Below are 21,962 nucleotides of genomic sequence, written 5' to 3' on the forward strand. Positions count from 1 at the left end.
TCACCCTCTCTCTTTTCCTCTTTTCTGTGATGGCCTGAGCTGTGAGCTTTTTGTTCAACTGAGGGACACTAAAGGCACACTATGGTTTTACACACACACACCAACGCATGCACATACACTTACACACACATGAAGGTGGAGGTGGCGGGGGCAGAGACAGGAGCTGACAGCTGATTCTCCATGTGTGTTTATGAGGGCTTTGAAGTTTAATGTGTCACGCTCTTTGATGCCCTCTGTAGAGGGGTGTCAGAGAGTGTGTGTGTGTGTGTGTGTGTGTGTGTGTGTGTGTGTGTGTGTGTGTGTGTGTGTGTGTGTGTGTGTGTGTGTGTGTGTGTGTGTGTGTGTGTGTGTGTGTGTGTGTGTGTGTGTGTGTGTGTGTGTGTGTGTGTGTGTGTGTGTGTGTGTGTGTGTGTGTGTGTGTGTGTGTGTGTGTGTGTGTGTGTGTGTGTGTGTGTGTGTGTGTGTGTGTGTGTGTGTGTGTGTGTGTGTGTGTGTGTGTGTGTGTGTGTGTGTGTGTGTGTGTGTGTTTTAACAGGAGGGACCTTGTGAGGAGGTTTGAAGTTCGTACTGTATCTCTCTTAACTTTTCTCCAGAGACTCTCACTTCTCTTCCACCTCTTTCTGCAGCAGGTATCTCAATCTCCCTCTCAAGACTGGAACATTTTTCTCCCTCTCACTCCCCCCTGTAGCCTTTTCTTTTTCTCCCTGTCTGCTCCTCCTCTCTCCTCTCTGGTTGATTGGCTGTGTCGCTGTCTATTTGTTGTGTCCCCGGGGAGAAACTCAGCTTACACTTTATGCAAACATACATTCTGCAATCATTAGCAACATATTTCACACTTACGCTGGGTTTCATTCTGTTAAATATGTGCTTTGGTTTTGGTAATGCTTGCTGCTGCCTCCCACTCTCAGGCCGACCCCCAGTTTCCCTCAAATGCTGAGACGAAATGATTTAACTGTACGTGGCATCGTGAATAAATGCTGGAACATTTGAGCCACAGTTTGTAGAGGATATCCTCTGCTTTGAATGAGACTGCTATAAAATGACTCCATATCTTCTGCGGTTAGTGTACCACAGGAAGATTATGTTCAGCATTAATGACTCATTTTCAACAGTTTATTAATACATCAGCAGACAGAATAAGCGAGCAGGTTGAGCATTCGGATTTGGCTCGCTTGGGTTTTGAGACAATGCACAGCTGTTGTTATATTAGCTACTTGTATTGGGTTGAAGTGTATCAACCGTGTGAGTTATGAGGCAGTTATCTCCCACCATTAGGGCCCCCCTGTTGCCAGCAGTCAATCTCTTGCAGTGTAGTCTCACTTGTTGACTGAATCTCAGTATCTCTTCCTCACTTTCCCATTGTCCCTCGTTCGTTTCTCTAGCACTTACACTCTCTCTCTTATCTCTCCGGTTCTGACTCACTGATTGCAAAATTGAAAATGGTTTTAATTCCACCGGGTTTTTGAGTCTGATTTGCACTCACTCACTCCAGCTCTTTTTTTGTTCTTGTTCTTTTCTGAATTGAATTCAGTTCCTCAGACAAATCTGCTGACTGTCTCTGCTGCTGTGTGTTGTTGCAGGATGAGAAGTCCACGTTCTTCCAGTTCGGTGCCGCTCTGCAGCAAGAGGCTCTGCTCATGCTCTCCATCATGGAGGAGTATGACTGGCATGTATTTTCTATCGTCACTTCCAAGTTCCCCGGGTACCAGGATTTCATCAGCACACTGAAGATCACTGTGGATCACAGGTACATAATGAATACACTCCCCCACAAACACACACTCTGTTTTCATCTTCAACCTTTATTTACGGCAGCTGACAGGATTAAGTACCGTGCATTATTTAATGGTGTTTTGTTGCAGCTTTGTACGCTGGGACCTGCAGAGTGTGGTGACTCTTGATGCTGTAGACGGCGACCCTAACTCTAAATCACACATTGCCCTCAAGAGGATCCAGAGTCCCGTTATACTGCTGTACTGCTCCAAGGATGAGGCTGTGTGAGTGTCTTTTCTTTTCTTCTGCTGTTCCTGTCTTCCTTTCTGTAGCAAATCTTTATTAATTATCTCACTCTGTTCCTTGACAGGTATATAATGGAGGAAGCTCGATCCTTGGGCCTGATAGGAGCCGGTTACATTTGGATTGTGTCCAGCCTCACCACTGGCAACCCAGACTTCACCCCCGAGGTAGTGAGGCCCCATGTGTAGTAACAGGTGGCCACTTTTGAGAGGTTTGACAAGAGCAGGGATTTTGAATCCAAGCCGTTGCAGGTCATCTGCTGCCTCTCCTGTCATATTTGATCTCCTGTATTCTCTACAGGAAATATAAAATACAGAGTTAAATAGATATTGAAATTGTTTTTCGGAGGCAAAATATGCATACCAGCCTCTCTAAAGCTCAATTAGCAACACTTTATATCTTGTTCGCTTAATCCTTTCTGTAGAAAAGACAATTTGTCAGGGTGCCCGACTATCTTACAGTTTCTATTTGATCAAGCGAGACTCAAGGCAGTTACTTCTCTCCACCAAGAAAGCCAGCACAAAACCTCTCGTTTTCACACTCTTTTTGTTCGGATTGAACAAATTAGATACAATATTTTACCAAAATGACCTCTAAAGGTGCTGGAAAGCAGATTTAGGTACTTTCGGAGGCTAGCTGTTTCCCCATGTTTCTTTGCACCAGGCTAAGCTAACCATCTATTTGTCTTATTTTTTCACACAAATACATACATGGTATCAATCCATTCACCCAACCCGAAGTGAACAAAGATTCCCCAACAAAACCATAAGCATAATCCTTACACATTATTGAGATAATTCATATTCACTGGGAACAAATAATTCCTATTGTATCATATTTTTTGTTTACTGCTTTGTTTTTATTCATCTCTTTCGGAAAACATTTTCTCAGCTCCTTAATAGGATGTTTGCCAAGCGTTGCATACACATTCACTCTGAAACTGTAGGACAGCAAGGTAGCTATTATCTGAATAGGATAGTCTTATGTGTATGAATAATTCAAATTACAATCAGCTCAAATGTTCTCCTCACTTTCAAATTTGAAAGAATATCCAATATGTGCTTACATTTACTCAGAAGGCTCTCAAATGTTTATTCTTGTATTTTCCATCATTCTGAAGTCTCTTTTTGGGTTGTTAGGCCTCTGTCTTTCTTTAAGAAGAAGGACTGATTCACATTGGGATTGAAATTAAAATGTATAAACAAGAGTAGATGTTTCTATTTGTACTCATTCTGTTTGAGTAAAATGATATTAAGAAACGTGAACCATTTTTTTCTCAAATGCTTCATTTTTCCTGTTTTAAGATGTAGGCCATACCTGAATGAGCAATTCAGTTTGTGGCTATTCACACCTTTCTCATAACCAGATATGAATAATGCGAAACGGGCACACCAAACCAATAAATCAACTGGCTGACACCTTTACGAGATACATATGGATGCTTAAAACAAATCTAATTGAATCTTTCACACAATATGTCCTCATCTGTCCTCTCAGATGTTTCCTCTGGGTATGATCTCCGTCTCCTACGATGACTGGGAGTACCCTCTGGACACGCGGGTGCGGGATGGCGTTAGCATCATTTCCACCGCAGCCACCGCCATGCTTCGGGAGAAAGGGGAGCTGCCAGAGGCCCAGGGCAGCTGCTACAGCACACCGTCAGACAGGAGCCCGGGGAAGCTGCCACCCAGTGCCCTGCGCAGGTGTGTGTGTGTGTGAGAGAGTGTGAAGAGCTCAAGGTCTAAGGGATTGCATAACTCTGTTTGTCTTTGTAGAGTGTTGAGCAGTGTTATATAAGTCTTTTAAATGTACTAATGAGAGGGGTAGAAGGGAAAGGAAAGCAGAGATGACAGTAGTGTTAAACACTGCGATGTCTTCTGACATTTAACACCATTAGCTTGTTGTGTACATGGTGTATGGGCTCACTCTGCTCCCCAGTCAAAAGACAATACATTGAACTACTGTACAGGCAAACCTCTGTGTTGTTGCTGCCCTGTGATAACTGGGCCCGAGTGCTGTATGTGTGTGTATTCATGTGTGTTTCCGTGCGTGCACCTTACTTCACATGACTGGATTCACCGTCATTAAGTCAGGATTAAAGCAGCTTTTGCTAGCTTTGTTCTCTCTGTCTTTTTCTGGTTATGTGGCTCTGTAGGTGGCATGAATTAGTATGTGTGTCTCTGTGTGCACACACACACATTCATACCAGAATGTGCTCTTCTCCGAAGTCTCTGTGATGAGGAAACAGTAAAATCCTTCAAAAAAGATGTGGGAGACACACATGCTGGCACATTCATTCTGAAAATCCATGATTTAATAATGTGTTAGTGGCATTGCTGCCTTTCAGGGTTTTTTGTGCGACTTTGAATAGGAGGCATTCAGTGGCTAAAATATGATTATTAATTCAGACATCTAAATTAAACTGGCTTTATACATGAAGGTCAGGTTGCTTGGCTCTGCACATCTATGCTGACTTATGAGCTGCCTCATTAGAATAAAAGCCACAGTGATTTTCACCATAATGGCTTTATTATCAAATGTCTCTCTTATTAGCCTATTACAGTATATATCAAAGCATATACAATACCGGTGTTGTTGACAGGTTGATCCAATATAACTCAGGAAGAAAAAGATGGTTCTGAAATAGTTTAATCTCCTACTGAGGTCTGTCAGAGGTACCCCATTTGTTTCACCAACTTATTAGATATAATTTGCATATTTGTCAAAACAACTGCATGCCAATCTTTGTTATAATAAAGTGACAGGTTGGATTTCCCTTCCCTGATTTGGAAGTGGAGAGACTGTGATCAGGATTCTGCATACATTAGTCTAGATACAATCTTGCCGCAGTGTGCATATAAACATTGTGAGGTGGAGAGGAATAGGACAACATAATCTGGCACTTTAAAGACTCTATCAACCCTGTTGGATTGCCTGTCATTCTTGCCTGACAGGGATTAATATCCCAGACTCTAGTACAGCTTATTTGGTCTTCACAATACTACAGGTTTATTTAGATAGTAAATGTATAAAAGGTTATTCTATTTGATGGAACCACTGTACCATACAAACCCCTAAACGGTCACTTTATTCTGAAAAGATGCTCCCTGCCCTAATACAGGGTTTGGGAAGGGGTTTATTCATACTTTTAGAAAGAGCTCACACAATGGCTACCCGAGTGCTTCAATAATAGTGAAATATTCTGTACAGAGTAAAAGGACCCACATTTTAAAGATGGCATTTATAATAGCAGGGTTCTCTCTGTAATGCCGCCGCTAAGGATGCTATTAAAACCGGCCTTACATTTCTGGGTTAATGCAAATAATTTAGCATACTGTACTTTTAAAATCACTGAACCCTTTTTTAATGTAGCTGTACACTTTGCTTTGTTGACATCACTTGGGATCACACAATGAATAAACATGCAACTATAAATATGAATATATGAAGAATAATCCGCCTGTTTTACATGCCTCAAAAACAGCCTCATCTGCTTAGATCAAAATCGTTTTTTTAGAAAGAATTGTAACAAACCTGAAATAGGAGGAGACAGCAGTTTCCCAGAATAGCCTGCACCAGTGTTTCCGCCATATGTGTTCAGCTGTAGAAATGCACTGTGACAAGGGCATCACCTGCCGCACCATGAAGACTTTTCAAACACAAAAATGTCTATTTGTCTAGACATGTCACTTAAAGCATTTGAACCTAGGCACATTCAGTTATGTTGCAGAGAAGTGTCTCTTATGTGAACCTTTGTAGGATTATCTTTAATTATTTGTGTTTGCTGAGAGGGTTTACCCACGGCAAGCTGTTTGTGTTTTTGTAGAGCCTGTGAGGGAGACAGGGACTTTGTATTGACTGTTTACTCTTTACTCTGTGTGAGTGGAGCCGGCTCCCAAAGAGCACAGGCCTGTTTCCAGCAGATGATTAACTTACCTCTCTCTAATCCACTGCCCAACAACATTATGTATGTGTCGACTCTAAATCCTCTCCTGCAAATGAGACAACATCAAATCCCACCTGTTTGAATTAGAGCACAATTATCATAGTTTTTGTTCAGCTGCAGGGCACTTGCTAAACAGCCCTCAAATAATAATCATAATGCTTCTTGACTTTCTGTTGCCGTATTTGAGTTCAGGCTCAAGTCTCTCATGGCCCTGTGCCTGGACCTGCTTACATTAGAATATTAACGCTTTGATCTGTGAATACCTAAAGCATTGTTTGAATTCATTCATCAAATCTGTGTTTATATAAATTATGGTAAGATGTATAAGTCATGAAAATACAGTATATATGCCGAATATTGTGTGAAATAAAAATATGTAAAGGAAAGGTAAAGCTTTAAATCTTTGACTGCTTATATGTTTATATATTTTATTTTTGCCAGATGATATTTCAGTTGTGAAGTGTCACCCATGCAAACAGTGTTTGACAGGGCGTCAAAATGAATCAAACCATTTGTAATAAGTCAGAAAAAAAGGCATCTTAGAATAAGTGTTTTCTTTTTTGGGCAACTGCTGTCGCTTTTGTTATTTGGTCTTTTTAGTGAACTTCCTCGGACAGACCTCCATTCCGCCAGTGGGAATCCTGCTATCATTCCAGTCCTAAACGCCTCGCTTTCTGAAGATTGTTTTACTGGAGTCAGTGAATGTATTCTTAATCCCATATCACTGTGTGTGATACTGGTTCATTTACTCCTCTCCACTGCTTCACTTTCGCGAGTGTGTAAATGTTTCAGCAAAGATCACTGTAGTGAGTAACAGAGTGAGGGCAGCCTGGTTGCACCAGTGGCTTGTCTTTCAGGCGTATATCTGTGGAGAAATCAATGCAGAATGTTGATGGGAGAGATATGTGGCCTCTGACTCTTCCCCCTCCTACACATAAAGGGATGCTCACACACACTCAGGCATGCATGCACACGCAGTGGGTGAAGACAACATTGATTTTAAGAGGATACTCTTGCAGTGATTATAGAGTGCTTAACTCGTTATTTAAAATGTATCTGCTCTTGTGCACTCAAACTGATGCAAAACAAATAACAGCTTCCTCCCTGTTTTTCTCCATTTGTTTTCAGACACATGATGCATGTGTGGAATGAAGACCGTGACTTATCCTTTACTCCAGATGGTTACCAGGCCAACCCCAAATTGGTTGTCATCGTCCTGAATAGTGAGAGGAAGTGGGAGAAGGTAACAAATGAACACAGTGGTTACGCATGAGAGCACGGAAATTAAACAGTCAAAACACTTCAATTAAGATAGCGATCCCTGATTTTGTTTGTGTTTGTGTTTGTGTTTGTGTGCGTGTGTGTTTCCGCACACACAGATGGGCCGCTGGGAGAACGGGACGCTGTCGCTGATGTTCCCAGTGTGGCCGAGGTATAACTCCCACGGGGACGAGGATGCAGATGAAAACCATCTCTCCATCGTCACACTGGAGGAGAAACCTTTCGTCATCGTCGACAACGTAGACATCCTCACCGGCACCTGCATGAGAAACTCTGTGCCCTGCCGAAAGCATGTCAAAGAGTAAATAGACACACACAACACCAACAAACACACAGCACCTACACATTTAAGAGCCACACAACGATACTAACAAAAGGCTGACATTCCCTTAAGTGATCAGCTGATTGGATGTGTGTTATCAGGGGTTTTCATAGTTATGGGTTAGAAGAGGCCTGCTGAACCTACTAGAAGGTTCAGAAATCCTTTATCATATCTTCACATGGTTGATCACTGATATCAATACAAGACGACCAAGTAATAAAAGCAGTCAGGTCATATACTGTAGTATACAAATCTAAATGTTGGGAGGAGGTCCTGGTTGGGGTGCATGAAAGGGTCAGTAAACACTTTTACCAAGGAGACTACTTCATGTCCCGTATGAATCCAAAACTCAATATTGTGATTTTTTTAAAGATCATTTTTCCTTTTTAGTTTATTTTAATACCTATTTTAGTTATCTATCAACCCTACTTATTTCAACCCAAAACATGATCTATTGCTACAAAAACACGTAGCATTGTTGCCTTAACCTAAACCACTTGTTTTGTTTCAACCCACAACGTTAATCACGCAGGTGTTTTACTTAATCATTTTGGGGGTAGGTGCAGTTTGCCCATATTTGCCCCGCCTAATGCATGGCAGTGGCAATGATAACCAATTTGTTGAACAATATATATGAAAAAAAACATCTCATATATTCAGACATGCACAGGGGGTTACAGGAGATCCAAACATGGCTATTTAATGGTGTGATACCATTCTGAACAGGTGTAACAATTATCTAACAATGTAGCTACTCCTGTTTTTCTAGGTAGAAAGAATATTCAGTATCACACCTTTTGTTACCGATCTCAATTTGTCTGAGAACATACTCGTCATTCATATGCCCTTTGCTTGTCCACTTATGATCTACAAGGATTTATACTTGTCCCACTCATTTTTACTTTATATAATACTGACTCATCATCTGTTTGTCCTCGACACTGAAATCCAAATGTATGCAGCTGTATATGCATATTAAGGTAATATATTCACATTGTGGTGTTGAAACACAAGTTAAAGGAGTCCCATAATGCTCAATTTCAGGTTCATACTTGTATTTAAGGCATCTATCAGAACATGTTAAACATGCTTCACTGTTTAAATAACACATTCTTTTTCTCATACTGTATGTCTGAATATACCTGTTATCACCTTTTGTCTGAAACGCTCCGTTTTAGCACCTTCCTTTTTGAGCCCCCCTCTCTAAAAGGCCCTTTTCTACACTTACTGTATGGCGCATTTCCACTACAGCTTTAAGCGTGCCGTGCCGTGCCGTGCCCGGCCCGTTTTTGGTTGCGTTTCCCCTTGGCGTAGTTCCGGCTAGCGGGTACTATTTCACAGTTTTTCTGGCCCCATAAAATCGAGGTTCTTTCCGGGCCAACAACCAGGCTGAGTCGGGCTGAGTATGCTAAACTAGAGAGAGAATCGCTGGCAAGGGGGCTACAACTACAAAATGAACATATTTGACCGTGATTTAATTGTAATACACGTTTCAAAATGATGCCCGAAGTAACAACATACTGATACCGGTTAGTAAAAACCATGAATTAATGCTTTGACAAGTCTGCAGACAGACGGCAGGCGGAAAACCTTTTAAAATGCGTGTTTTCTGAATGGAGATCGGCTAAGCTAACGCAGTATGCTCCGACCGTCCACACTCACAACAACGGCCTATACAGACATAAATAAATCAGCGACTGTATTCGCCATGACACAGGCAGTCTGTGGTTTGTACTTGTTTAACTTTTGTCTAGTTTCTGAACAGATATGAGGAGCTGTGAGCTTGAGTGCTAACAGCTAACGGCTGCTGTTGTTTTTCTGGGGTGCTCATTGAAGATGACGTCACGGCTCCGCCTACACTGCGTTACTATAGTTACTACCCCAGTTCCTAAACTGTAATGGAAACGCAGCATAAAGTGAGCCAGTCCTAACAAGGCCTAACGAGGCCTAGCCATACCGTTGCAGTTCAGGAATGGGAGAAACTCCCTCTGGAGGGAACTTTGGGATTTTAGCCTTTGAAGACCATTTACATGCACAAAAACCTATATAACAGACTACAGGAAAGGGAACACCCCAAAAGCATAATAGGGCCTCTTTAAACAATTACTTTTTGTATTTAACGTTGTATGAAACTTGTGTTAAAAGATGGAAATTAGGCATTCTTTTATGGTAACTTCTGGTTAATATATACCAACAGACAAAGTGTAGTTACATAAACTCCAAAATCTGTATTTAGGATATGTTCTTTCTCTATTCTGAAAGAACACATGTTACTGAAACAAAATAGCCCAAACAACAAATTGACCAGTGAATGAAAAACACTGTGTTTGCCTGTAGCGTTTCTCCTTAATATTAAGATCACAAACTCGATGGAGCATGTTACAACTTGGCCGTCACTTTATGCATGTTCCACTATAAGACAAATAGGTCTTTTGTAGCCCCAAGTGTATTTTTTAAAAGGGGAAAAGCTGCATGTATTGTATTCCCATCAAAATCATTGCAGTTAATTTTAGATTTATACATAACCACTCTATATGTCAGCTCTTGCAGCCAAGATGTACATGAGTGATTTTCCTCTTTTTTCCTCACTGTTTTAGTTATTTGACAGTTTTGTTCAGGAGTAAAACTCTAATCCAACTTCTGTCAGAGAGTCTAACACTTACCGGCAAAGTAGCTCTCATTTGGATCAGGGATAATCAGTTCTGTCAACATTAATAATGAATTGCTCTCTGTTGCTGTCAGCTCGCTAATGCCAATCTGTCGGTGCACTTGAGTTTTGTTTCTGCTACCAAACTAATTGCATGTGTTGCCCATTCTGCTCTTTGTTTCATTGCTCCATTAATTCAGTGTGATGCATGTGTTGCTTTAGATTTACAGATGGTGTTGCTCGTTTTAAATGTTACAGTTACTAATTATTCATAATTCAGTAATACTGCTTAATGTATTTCTCTTTTGTATAGACACATTGTTTTTATTCTTTATTTTGTCCTACATTATTTACCATGTGGCCAAGTGTGGAAGCAAAGAGAGGCTGTGGCAAACTTAACTTTGAAGTGTAACCATAACTGAATACTTCATGACGACATTTTAATATGGTGGAACTTGAAAACAATTTATATGAATTTCTGTGATTTAAATTTCCCTTGTTGACATTTTTTAGATGGCAATTTTCGTGCATGAAACAAATTTGTTTCAAAAACGTCATATTTAGACATGGAATATGAAATGGATTACATGAGACTGACAGAGCATAGCCCACATTTGTAGATGTGACTTTTCAACTCGAATTGTGTTGACTTTTCATTTTAGATCCAAAAATGACCTGAATATAGTTTATGATAGTGTAAAAAGTGTAAAGCTTGTGATTAACTTATAAACCATCTATTTTGATTATTGCGTCACTTTAAAAGCATAAACATCAACATCATTATTTCCTTGTTTCAGTTTCTCAGCCATGTACTTGTAAAAGCAGAAATATCATTGGATTTTAGAAATGTCAGAATTTATTTCTATCAACCAAACATTAAATCAGTTAATGGAGAAAATGTTCTGTAGATTAGACAATAATGAAAATATAAAGTTTTTCTTAATAAAAGACCATAAACAAATGCTTTTCATTGAAGAAAAGTTATTGTTTTTCTACCGTCACCTTTTCTAGTGTGGCCATTGATCAAATACTGTACATCTTTCACACATCACCAGTGATGTTAGCAGGGGTCATCAGGTGTTTCTGGTCATCAAACACCCTCGCCCTGGTGACCCAGTCATGGTTCATCAGACCATGTTTGTGTTCAGGTGGCATTAGCTCCTCCCCATGGACCTCCTCTCCTCTCCAACAATCATCCGTCACCTGTTCGTGTACCCATAATATTTTGTCAGGCCTAGCAGACCCAAAGAGCTAACATTTCTAACTCTCTAACATTGTAGCTGCAGATACATTAAACATGTGTCATACCCAATCGTTCCCATGAGACTGAGACTGTCTCAGCTTCCATTTGAATAGCCTTGGGACGAACAGCTCTGGCACATTTACAGTAATGCCTGTGAATGTGCAGTGTGCCTTAAAGAGAAAAACTATAAATACATAAATCTCAGCCTGAGCTGTAACTTGAGACAGCAAATGAAAAGAGGTTTCATGTGGGACGCAGCCCAACCTTTTGTCATCTCCCATCTGGACTGCTACGTCTCCCAGAACCCCGGCTCGTAAACTATTCTGTTCAGCCACTACAGACCATCCAGCGCGCTGCAGCATGCCCTTTCTGCAACCTCCCTAAGTTCCCTTTGTCGCCTCCCCACGTGTTCGACCCCCTCCCTCCCCGCTGGCTGCCGGTGGATGTTCACATCAAATTCAGAATTCTGGTCCTGGCATTCAAGGTTCCTCAGGGACTTTCTGCCGGCTCTGGTCTATCCGCACTCGCCTCCCTGCGCTCTGCTACCGGCGGCCACTTAGCGCTCCCTCCTTGCGGCAGCTAAGTCATCGTCTCACCTGGCCTTGACTCTTCTTTCTACCGCTCCCCAATAATGAAATGTCCTTCCTAATCCAGACGGGACAGCACAATTACACCATTTCCTCCATTGTAGAAAAAAAAGGAACTGCCTTTCTTCCCTGAATATCCCAATTCCCCCATATCCTCCGTCTGCATCTGCTATTTGGAAAACATCCCTCGTTTTGTTTACTTAGACTTTTTAAATCTTTTTTTAGCATTTCTTTATGAAACATCACTTCGGGATCGCAGGAATATTTTTTTTTCTGTTTGGCTCGAGATAACAGTATCAGCTAATGGAATAGAAATGTTTCACAAATTCATCTACGACTTTGTTGCACTGCTTCATCAAATGTGATTATCTTTTATGATTATATACAGTTTTTTCTCCCACCTCACCACTCACCACCTGACTGCATATATATCACTTTGTCCTCTGGGACAATAGCAGTGGGCTGAATGGCTGAAATCATCCTTTCTTAGAAGAGATATTGTTTTAAATTCTCATCACAGTGAAACTAATGTATGTAAAACATGAAAGAAGAAGACAAATCCACCATTGAAAAGATGAATGCAGTGTTTGACTTTAATCAGTTTGAAGTGAACGTATTCATGCTTCAAGCAACTTAGTAAAGATTAAGTCTTGTGGAGCGCTGGTCATCCCGCAATGTATGCATACAGCTTGATAGATTCATTTAGAGATTTAATTTATAATTTCAATTGCTTGTGATTCTTTTTTACATTGCCTATATATCAAGATTTGATGTGTCAGTCCAGGAGAAAGCTTAAGAGTTATATTTCTTTCAGCAGCAACATGTCAAACAATACAATGTACTTATCTCTTTGAATAAATCTTCAAGGCATTTTCATTGGGGCTGAAATATGTTGCAGGCCTTCACGTGTGTGTAAACAATGCAGGGATATTTCCCAAGCAGTCAGTGGAAGTAAAACGTCCTCAAAGGTAAATCTTCTGGATTCTTTGACATCTTGGGTTTTACTCCAATTATCTGCTATATGTGGACACCTCAATGAGAGCTCCTGCATGACGAGAGCTTTGCTTCTCTCTGCTTTTTCTACTATTTAGCTCACATCTGAGCTCATCTGTATACAGCCAGTTCAGGGTACATCCTGTAAGCGTTAATCATAATTGCTGCAGGTTTGTTTGCCACCCGCTCCGGGCTGCTTGATGATCATTTAGCCGCAACACAGTCCATCAAAAACCCATCTTTTCTCATTTTTCCCCTCTCATGACTGACAGCATTATTGTCAAAACTTCTATCAATTCTGCCACACAATAAAGAAAAATATGCATTTTTCAAGATAGCTATTTAGATAGAATATAATAGGAAGAGAGTCCTTGTTAGCCACAAGGTAAATGCAGGAAATTCTACCGTAATTACACTCTTTGAAGATTTATTTACCTTTTTTATCAAACAGAATCCACCATAATAAAAGCTTTTTGTGTCAAATGGGTTTGGGATGACAGACAGGAGATGCAACACAACAACCATTGAGTTTCTGACCCATGCAGTCACGACACTGCAACACTGTAGGCGCACACAATTAGACGACTGAATCACAGCGCATGGAAAGTTTAACTTGTTGTGACCCGATATCTTAACCTTCCTCGGGAGCGTTGGCCGCACAAGTCTGAGCGGTCGCCGGCCCCGATGACTCGTCTCTTCTGGGTCATTTTTCACGTTACATTTGCTTTTTTCTGTGTCCAGCCATCCATGCGCACATATATGCGTACATGCATACATCCAACCAACCATAAGGGCTACATTTACTCAGTCACTACTTCCATTTTATTTGTATGGGCTTGTTGTTACAAAAGCACAACATGAATCAAACAGATGCACCGTATGTGCGTCTTGGGGATGCTGTTGTTGCCTTGTGTGTGCGTGTGCGTGTGCGTGTGCGTGTGCGTGTGCGTGTGTGTGTGTGTGTACATAGTGACATAAGGACACAGGGAGGGCTCAGCTGGGAAGAGCTAATGTATGCATTATGTGTGCATTAGAACACCTGGGGGACATACTGCACATACACAGCCTCACTCACATGTATGTGCACAAACTAGGCTCTCTTTCTCTCTCACACACACACACACACACACACACACACACACACACACACACACACACACACACATGCAGACACACACACTCTGCTGTGCTGCAGATACAGTTGACTGCTGTTAAAACACATTTTAATCCTTTGATGTTTCAGTTCTTTGACAGTTGTTCTCGGTGTGTGAATCCCTCAGTTCTTTATGAACTTTCTCATGAATCAGAGTCGACTGAAATGGCAAGTGAAAAGGTCACAGAGTCACTGTTCAAATCCATACATGTTACAGTACATCAGAGATGGATGACACAGGCGAGGAATAAACTTTTCATGAAAATACTTTTAAAAAATGCTGGTAGAGTTTAATAGATTATGAGTATCATTTGATCCAACAATTCAGTTTAGTTCACAGCTCCGAGGTCCTCAGGGAGGGTTGTCAGAAAAGTGTACGGAAACATCTCTTTCCTTTCTGTTTGTAAGGCGGCCGTGGGAATGTACAGTAGGATCGAGAGTTTTGGAAAAGCACTTCTTAACAGACATAATCAGTAAAACATAGGAAGAGGAGAGAAAAGGACGGGGAGAGACGAGGCGCAGGACAGATGATATTTTAATCATGTGGGTTGGTTGTTCAGCTCTATTTAAAGCCCAGCAGCATCTGCTCAGCACCCCTGTGTTTTCAGGCACAGAGGGGAAACACATTCCCACACTCACAAACTCCATACAAGCTCTCTGTGCCCTTTAGCAGTGTTTATGTTTACTCAGCACGATCATAATTCTAGTTTTACAGTTTGATGGAACCACCAGATGTGGAGCGAGCAGGGGTACAGTAATACTCACATATTCCTCGCTTATATAACACTGAAATGTCCTACAATATAAAAGAAATATGACCTTATTGTTGATTGTTTCTGTGTGTTGCAGTAACAGCACATCATCAGGAGGTTCCTACATTAAGCAGTGCTGCAAAGGTTTCTGCATTGACATTCTGAAGAAGATAGCGAGGAACGTCAAGTTCACTTACGACCTCTACCTGGTCTTAAATGGGAAACACGGCAAGAAGATCAACAATATGTGGAACGGCATGGTTGGAGAGGTGCGTAATACTCGTCTGTCCTTTACTATAAAACCATATCGTTCTGACCTTCCATGTAATTATTGTGAAATACGCTTATCCAGCCAGCAGCTTGCTTAGCAAAAAGACTTGAAACAGAAGGAACGTGCTAGCCACTATCTGTCCAGATTTAACATAAATCCACCAACCATCACCTCTATAGCTTCCAGTTGTTATGCTAAGCTTGGTTAACCCACTGCACTGCTGTAGTAGCTTAATATATGTAATGGACAAATGTGAAAATGGCATTGACATTGTTATCTAAGTTTTGGCAACAAAGCAAATAAGCTTTCAAGTCAGTGTAGTTATAGCACAATGAAAAACATAAGGACCATGTGCCTTCAGGTTGAGGCACATGGGTTAGGATCTACCTTAATGCAGGTATACATAAGAATTTAAAAGTGCATAATAGATACAATAAATACATCATGTAATACAAAGAAAACAATAAGGAAAATATAATAAAGGAAGTTGGGAGAAATAGACTTAAAGAACATTGAAAAGCAGCAGAGGAAGTTAGAAATAAGTAAAGAGGGAACTCAATAAAAGCCACGGGCAGATTGAACTAAAAGGAAGTGAAAAAATATGGGTCCTCAAATTAGATTTCAAATATTTAATGGTGGAACAGAACTCAAGCCGAATTTGTCTTGTCAGGATTAGTCCTTCCTTCAGTCGGACTCGTCATGGAATACTTATTAAGTATAATGATTGAAGGGTTTTTCTATATATCATTTATTGTATGTCAACAAATACCATTAAACCTCCTACTCTGTGTTTTGCATATAGATTAAAATGTATGTATTCCTACTTGGGAAGTAGTGGGTTGTTGATAACAAGAAACTGTATCAGGCTTAAGATACAGAAATGATATTTGTAAAATAAGTGATTAATTGCTGGTTTGGGTCTTTCAATGGGATTTGTTGACTAAAGAATATGGAGTACTGCTATTAACCTGTTATAATCATGGTTGCACCAACACATCTTAACAAACAGGACTGAATGCATCACTTTTAAATGATTCATAGATCATTAATAGATATTGTGATACTAGATACAAACATATAAAATATAATGTTTTCCTATGCTTTCTGATCATGTGTTTCTGCTATAGGAGTAGAAAAAGGTTTTGATTTTGAATACAACCACTTGTGAATCACCCAAAAATGCTAAATTGTTATCATTAAATCCCACTGTATTATGCATTACTCATGTCATTTATATTTCCAATGCTGCTTCCCTTTGGGGCTTTAAAATCCATACCATCAACTATTTAAGTGTGCGGATGATAAAGCTCTTCGAGGAGCCAGATACCTTGAGGCTCAGTTGATCATTATCATTTATCTTTTCTAAAAATGATTTATTCAATCACAGATGAAAAGCAAGGTTTTTTTTAAAGTAAAATCCCCAAAGGTCGAGATTAAACACATAAAATGTCCGATAATGGAAACTCAGAGTTTGATCCATAGTTGTAATGTCTTCAGGAGAAGACGGCTATGAGCCCTTAGGCAATTAAATCTGAAGAAGAAACATAACATTATACTGCATCGTAGTGATGACATCTTTATGTGCAGACTCTCCATCTGTCAGAAAACATCCAGACACCAGGAAATGGTCGCACAACGAGAAAAGACAGCTGTATTTTTATTTTTCAGCCATAAATGCCCTCCAACTAAAGCTGACATTCTGAGCTTATACCCTCAGTCACTGTGATATTTCACGTCCCAAAATAAAACCATATCTGAGACGAATGATGTTGTCCAAATGTTCACGGAGCTCACTTTATTTATTGTTCTGTCAGTGAGTCCTGTACGCAATGCTACCTTTCTGTCTTCTGTCTACCAGGTGGTGTACAAGAAGGCGATAATGGCGGTCGGTTCGTTGACTATCAATGAGGAGAGGTCAGTGGCTATTGACTTCTCTGTGCCCTTTGTGGAGACTGGCATCAGCGTCATGGTGTCACGTAGCAACGGGACCGTCTCTCCTTCGGCCTTCCTCGGTAAATCTTTTATTTTTGTCCTCCTTAACTATACATTCTTTCTTCTTCATCTTCTCCTCCGCTTGTGTGCAAGTGGGCCGACAACTGGGAGCAGAAAAACAGAGGAAGGGGTGCTTACATGTTGGCAAAATCCTGCACATAAAATAGAATCATTTATTCAGACAGTATACATTATGCTGGCCAAATTCCACTTGTACTCTGACTTTATCTGGGCCTCAACACCCTGAGCACATTAATATGTCTAGCAGAGCGCAGGAAGCAGTGTGCCAGATGTCTTTTGAAAAGTCAGCTTCAGACAAAGCATTCTTGATACTATCCTCTCCTCCTCCCATCCTCTCTCCTCCTCCTCCTCTCCTCCAGTTGTTCAGATGACTAGAAACTGGAGCGCTCTTCTGTGCTGGCCTAATGTCTTGTATTGTCATTGGAGCGAGACGAGGAGCGAGGGGATGTATTGGACCATGCGTGTGTTGGTCCCTGTGTATCAAGCCATGTGTTAGCATGCATGTGTGTGTAAGGGAGGGGAGGGAGAAAAAATGTGTGTTATACTGCACGATTATATTAGGTCTTTGTGTATTGAATCAGGGGTGTGTGGAGAATGGATGTGCTCTGGCCGTATGTATATTAAGAGGTGAATGCTTTGTGAGTGTATTTATATGAAAGCACATTGTATGCATGTGTGTGTGAGTGTGTGTTGAGCCTGGGCCAGGGTATCAGTGACGGTTCAGTATCTCTCGCACTCATATTTGAGGCACCTCAGTGCACAATCTCTCAGGGTTGGCTAACCCTGGCAGTCACATACTTAGACACACACACACACACACACACACACACACACGCACACACACAAACACCATAAACACACCACACACACAGACACACACATTTTGTCTGGGTTCAGCATCTCTGGCACTCACCCCCCGCTCTCTGAACTCCTGCCCTGCTCTTCACCAAACACATTCAGACACACATGCCCAAATCACACACACATAGATCACGTACACATGCCCGCAGCAGGGCACATCAGATCACTCAGGGTTTGATTCTTCTCTCTCACTCTCTCTCACCCTCTCTCTCTCTCTCTCCCCTTCCTCTACGATCTCCCCCGCCCGAGGCCTCTCCCTCTCTCATCCAAGGGAATAATGAGAAATATGGAAATGTGCTCCGTCAAACTCTCTGTGACTAACTCTCCCTCTCCTCCCATCCGCCCTCCCTCACTCCGTCTGTCTCCCTTCCTCCCTTTCTCCCTTCTCTGTGTCTTTCCTATTATATTTTCCTCGCCTTTCTCCCACTTGTGCCTGTTCTCTTTTTTTGAGTGTTGTTTTTCCAAGTTTGTCACCTCTTTCTCTCCGTCCCTCACTTTTTGATGCATCTGCACTACAGTGCATCATGAACTTGATTCAACTTTAACTCTCTCTCCCCCCCCACCCTCTCTCTGCCTCTGTCTCTCCCCCTCTCAGAGCCCTTCAGTGCATCAGTTTGGGTGATGATGTTTGTGATGCTGCTTCTTGTAACAGCCATCGCCGTCTTCCTCTTTGAGTTTGTCAGTCCGCTGGGCTTCAACCGCAACTTGGCCCAAGGCAAAGGTAAGCGTACACACACAATCAGAAATATCAAACCGATCGTTTCTCCCAGGAGCGAGAAGCACAGATACAAGCTTCCCCTGGAGCGAAATAAGTGACCTATTATTACCCAGACTTTAGACGGTTCACTTGATGTAAGCAGATCTCTCCTAAAGCTAGGCACATCACCAGAAAGCAGGTCCTCAAGCTGGCTCAGAATAATGCTGTAAAACTACATTTTAGATTAATTCAACATTTAAATGACCTAAAGGCCGATCTAGGTGTTACAATGGAATCGTGTTTTTTTATTTCTAGCCCACCTGTACATAATACAGTAAAACTCAATGTGTTTAGTTGGCACATTTTTTATCTTACACACTCAATGAACAACACATTCCCAAATAAAAAACTGTTTTATAAGTATAATGTGTTTCATCTCGAGGAGAAGAAAGTAACTTTAAAATAAAGGTTAAATATTTTTTGGAAATAGACTAATTGGCTTCTGATGAAGATTCCTAACACTCTGATGTTTATTCAACACAATCTCACGGCATTTCGTGTTATAGTCACAAAATTAATCTATTGATTCGTGTTCACCAACACGATTTTCGCATTTTTTTCGTGTCACACAGAACGATTTTAAAAGTAATGTAAATAATAACAAATTTGAAGGAAAAAGAGATTTAAAAAAATAAAGATTTCAGTATTCTGACACAGAACAATTTTAGAAGCAATGTATTTATATTGGTAGTATGTTTCGTGCCTGCATCAAATAATAACAAATTAGAAGGACATTTTTTTTTTTTAAATACAGATTTCAGTAATCTGAGGCTCTGAGCCATTTATTTTCCTCGCGGACGGCAAAAAAACTCAGACATTATACAATTTTAAATAAAAGGGTTAGGGTTAGGCTTAGGGTAAGATATTGAGTAAGAAAATGTTTTTATGAACCACACAGCTTCTGGTATTCCAAGACCCGACCGGACAAAAAGACGTGGTGCAGGCACAAAACATACTACCAATAGAAATACATTGCTTTTAAAATCGTTCTGTGTGACATGAAAAATGCAAAAATCGTGTTGGTGAACATGAATCAATAGATTAAATTAATTTCGTGACTATAACACGAAATGCTGTGAGACTGGGTTGGTTTATTTGCTAAATGTGAAGCTACAGCCAGTTAGCTCAGCATGAAGAAGTGAAAAAGGTGGAAACAGCTTGCGTGGCTTTGTACAAAGATAACAAAATACATCACCCAGCACCTTTCAACTCTCTAATTAACACGTTATACCTCATTTCTTTAGTTTTTACAAAATCGAAACAATTAAAACAACATGTTGGTTTATTTGCCGACTTAGCTGGGAGCAGGAACTTCTTGGAGTCCTGTTGTCACGGTGAGGTTGCCAACCTTCACTGACTGTGAAACTGAGCCAATTGGCGGCTGTCTTTCGCTAAATATTTACCAACATAACTACGAATTCCTTAAGATGTGTTGCTGCGGTACAACTCTGCAATCACAACTCTCTTTTCTCTTCACCAACACTTTCTATCGGTTTTATTTTTATTTAAGTACAATTTAGTGACTGTTGAACCTCTTCAGTTGCAGTGTGTGGTGTGTTTCAGGTGCAAATTACTTCACGAGTAGCAGGTCTAAATCTCTTAAAGGGGACCTATCATGCAAAATGCACTTTTGTACGTCTTTTATACATGAATATGTGTCCCCGGTGTTCCAGGGAACTCACCAAGTGTCAGAAAACACAACCCTCTCTATTTTCCTCCATACCCAAATATCTAAAAAGGGGGCTGCAACGGATCTGATAAAAACTGATCCAGATTTGAACACTGTCCTGACATCAGGAAAGTGGCGCTACGGCTATTGGGCCAACTCTCCACCTATCAGGGGAATGTGGGGTTGGGCCACGGCCGGCCATTGCCGCTCGAAAGCGCTGGAGACGCTGTAGTACATATGCCAGGCCTGTAAGTGGCGCTGTAGTCTGCCACAAAAGCAGCGAAGAAGACTTCCCGTGCATGGTTGCCATGGTTCCCCTTCTGTTTATTCTCCGCTGTGGCTTTCTTTCTCCCTCCCAGAGGCAAGCGTTTGCTCCTGCTGCTGTAATTCAATGTAATCCCTCCCCGTCGAGGCAAGCACTGTAATTCTCTCCGGTTAGTCCACCAGCAGATGACAAACACCCACCTCTCCGCCTCTTCCAAGGAACGAGGGGACCGTGCGGCAGAGTTTCAGTTAGGTTTTCTTTCGCCAGTCAAGATGTCCGTTAAAGTTTAAATCTTCCGGACAAAATTAGAAAAGTGCCGGTCAAAGGTCTTCTTTGTTATTTATTGAGCTTTAAAACAAATGAATAACGACTCTATATAATAATATAATAAAACACGGAGGACGGAGATCTATTTTTCTCCCGCTCTTCTGACTTGATCAGAGCACGGCTCCCCTCTCCTGCAGGGGGGCGTGGTCAGCTGCAGCTCACAGAATCAGCCCCCTGCAAAAACAGGGCTGGAGAACAGCAAATAGAGCGAAATGAGGCATGGCTAAAATGCATGATCTGTTTGGTATTTTGAAAACAGAAACGTATAAATATACCTTATATAGGTATGGCCCTACAATATATCATTTAAATATAGCATGATAGGTGTCCTTTAAGCTTATTTTAATCGTTTTTTTTCTTTTCACAATAAGATTTTAGTCTGAAAAATTCTCCTTTTAAATCTCCTTGTTCAGTGGTTTACTTTGTGGATTTGACTTGCTAGAAAGGTCAATATCTTGGTTTATAAATGTTGGTCTTTATCAATTAATCATGGTCATAAACCCAATTTAATGTAAGTCGTCTGCAATGACTGTTGCAAAATGTGTGAGCTGTAGGTGTAAAAAAGGAAAGCCATTATTGCTGTCACATTAATTTTACAATGTCACCCCTCCGGAGGAAGCGTGATGCCCTCAAACTGGATCATAAACTCTTTGTTTAACTTCCCTTTTTGGACGGTCTCATTGCTTGCTGTTAAATAGACGATGGCTATGGTATGATGATTTGCAAAAATGATGGTCTTGGTAATGAATGACTAAGGGTTGTTTTAGCTACTGGAAGGCAGTAGTAAGGTAGGAAAATATAACAATTACTATTTTAATTTAAACTTTGAATTCATTACCTGGCTTGCTGTTTTTTTAAC

General features: G+C 40.9%; 1 protein-coding gene across 1 annotated transcript in view; it reads left to right on the plus strand.

Moving 5' to 3' along the window:
* Positions 1–21,962, plus strand: part of grin2ab (glutamate receptor, ionotropic, N-methyl D-aspartate 2A, b) — a 95,195-nt gene that overhangs the window by 64,001 nt on the left and 9,232 nt on the right. Inside the window, exons 5-13 of the mRNA XM_034129248.1 lie at positions 1,581–1,747; positions 1,863–1,997; positions 2,084–2,183; positions 3,514–3,719; positions 7,091–7,205; positions 7,342–7,544; positions 15,038–15,209; positions 17,070–17,223; positions 18,681–18,806. Coding sequence (XP_033985139.1) covers positions 1,581–1,747; positions 1,863–1,997; positions 2,084–2,183; positions 3,514–3,719; positions 7,091–7,205; positions 7,342–7,544; positions 15,038–15,209; positions 17,070–17,223; positions 18,681–18,806 — 1,378 coding nt within the window. The remainder of the gene's footprint in view (positions 1–1,580; positions 1,748–1,862; positions 1,998–2,083; positions 2,184–3,513; positions 3,720–7,090; positions 7,206–7,341; positions 7,545–15,037; positions 15,210–17,069; positions 17,224–18,680; positions 18,807–21,962) is intronic.

This window comes from Trematomus bernacchii, unplaced genomic scaffold (assembly GCF_902827165.1).
Source record: "Trematomus bernacchii unplaced genomic scaffold, fTreBer1.1, whole genome shotgun sequence".
Taxonomy (NCBI): domain Eukaryota; kingdom Metazoa; phylum Chordata; class Actinopteri; order Perciformes; family Nototheniidae; genus Trematomus; species Trematomus bernacchii.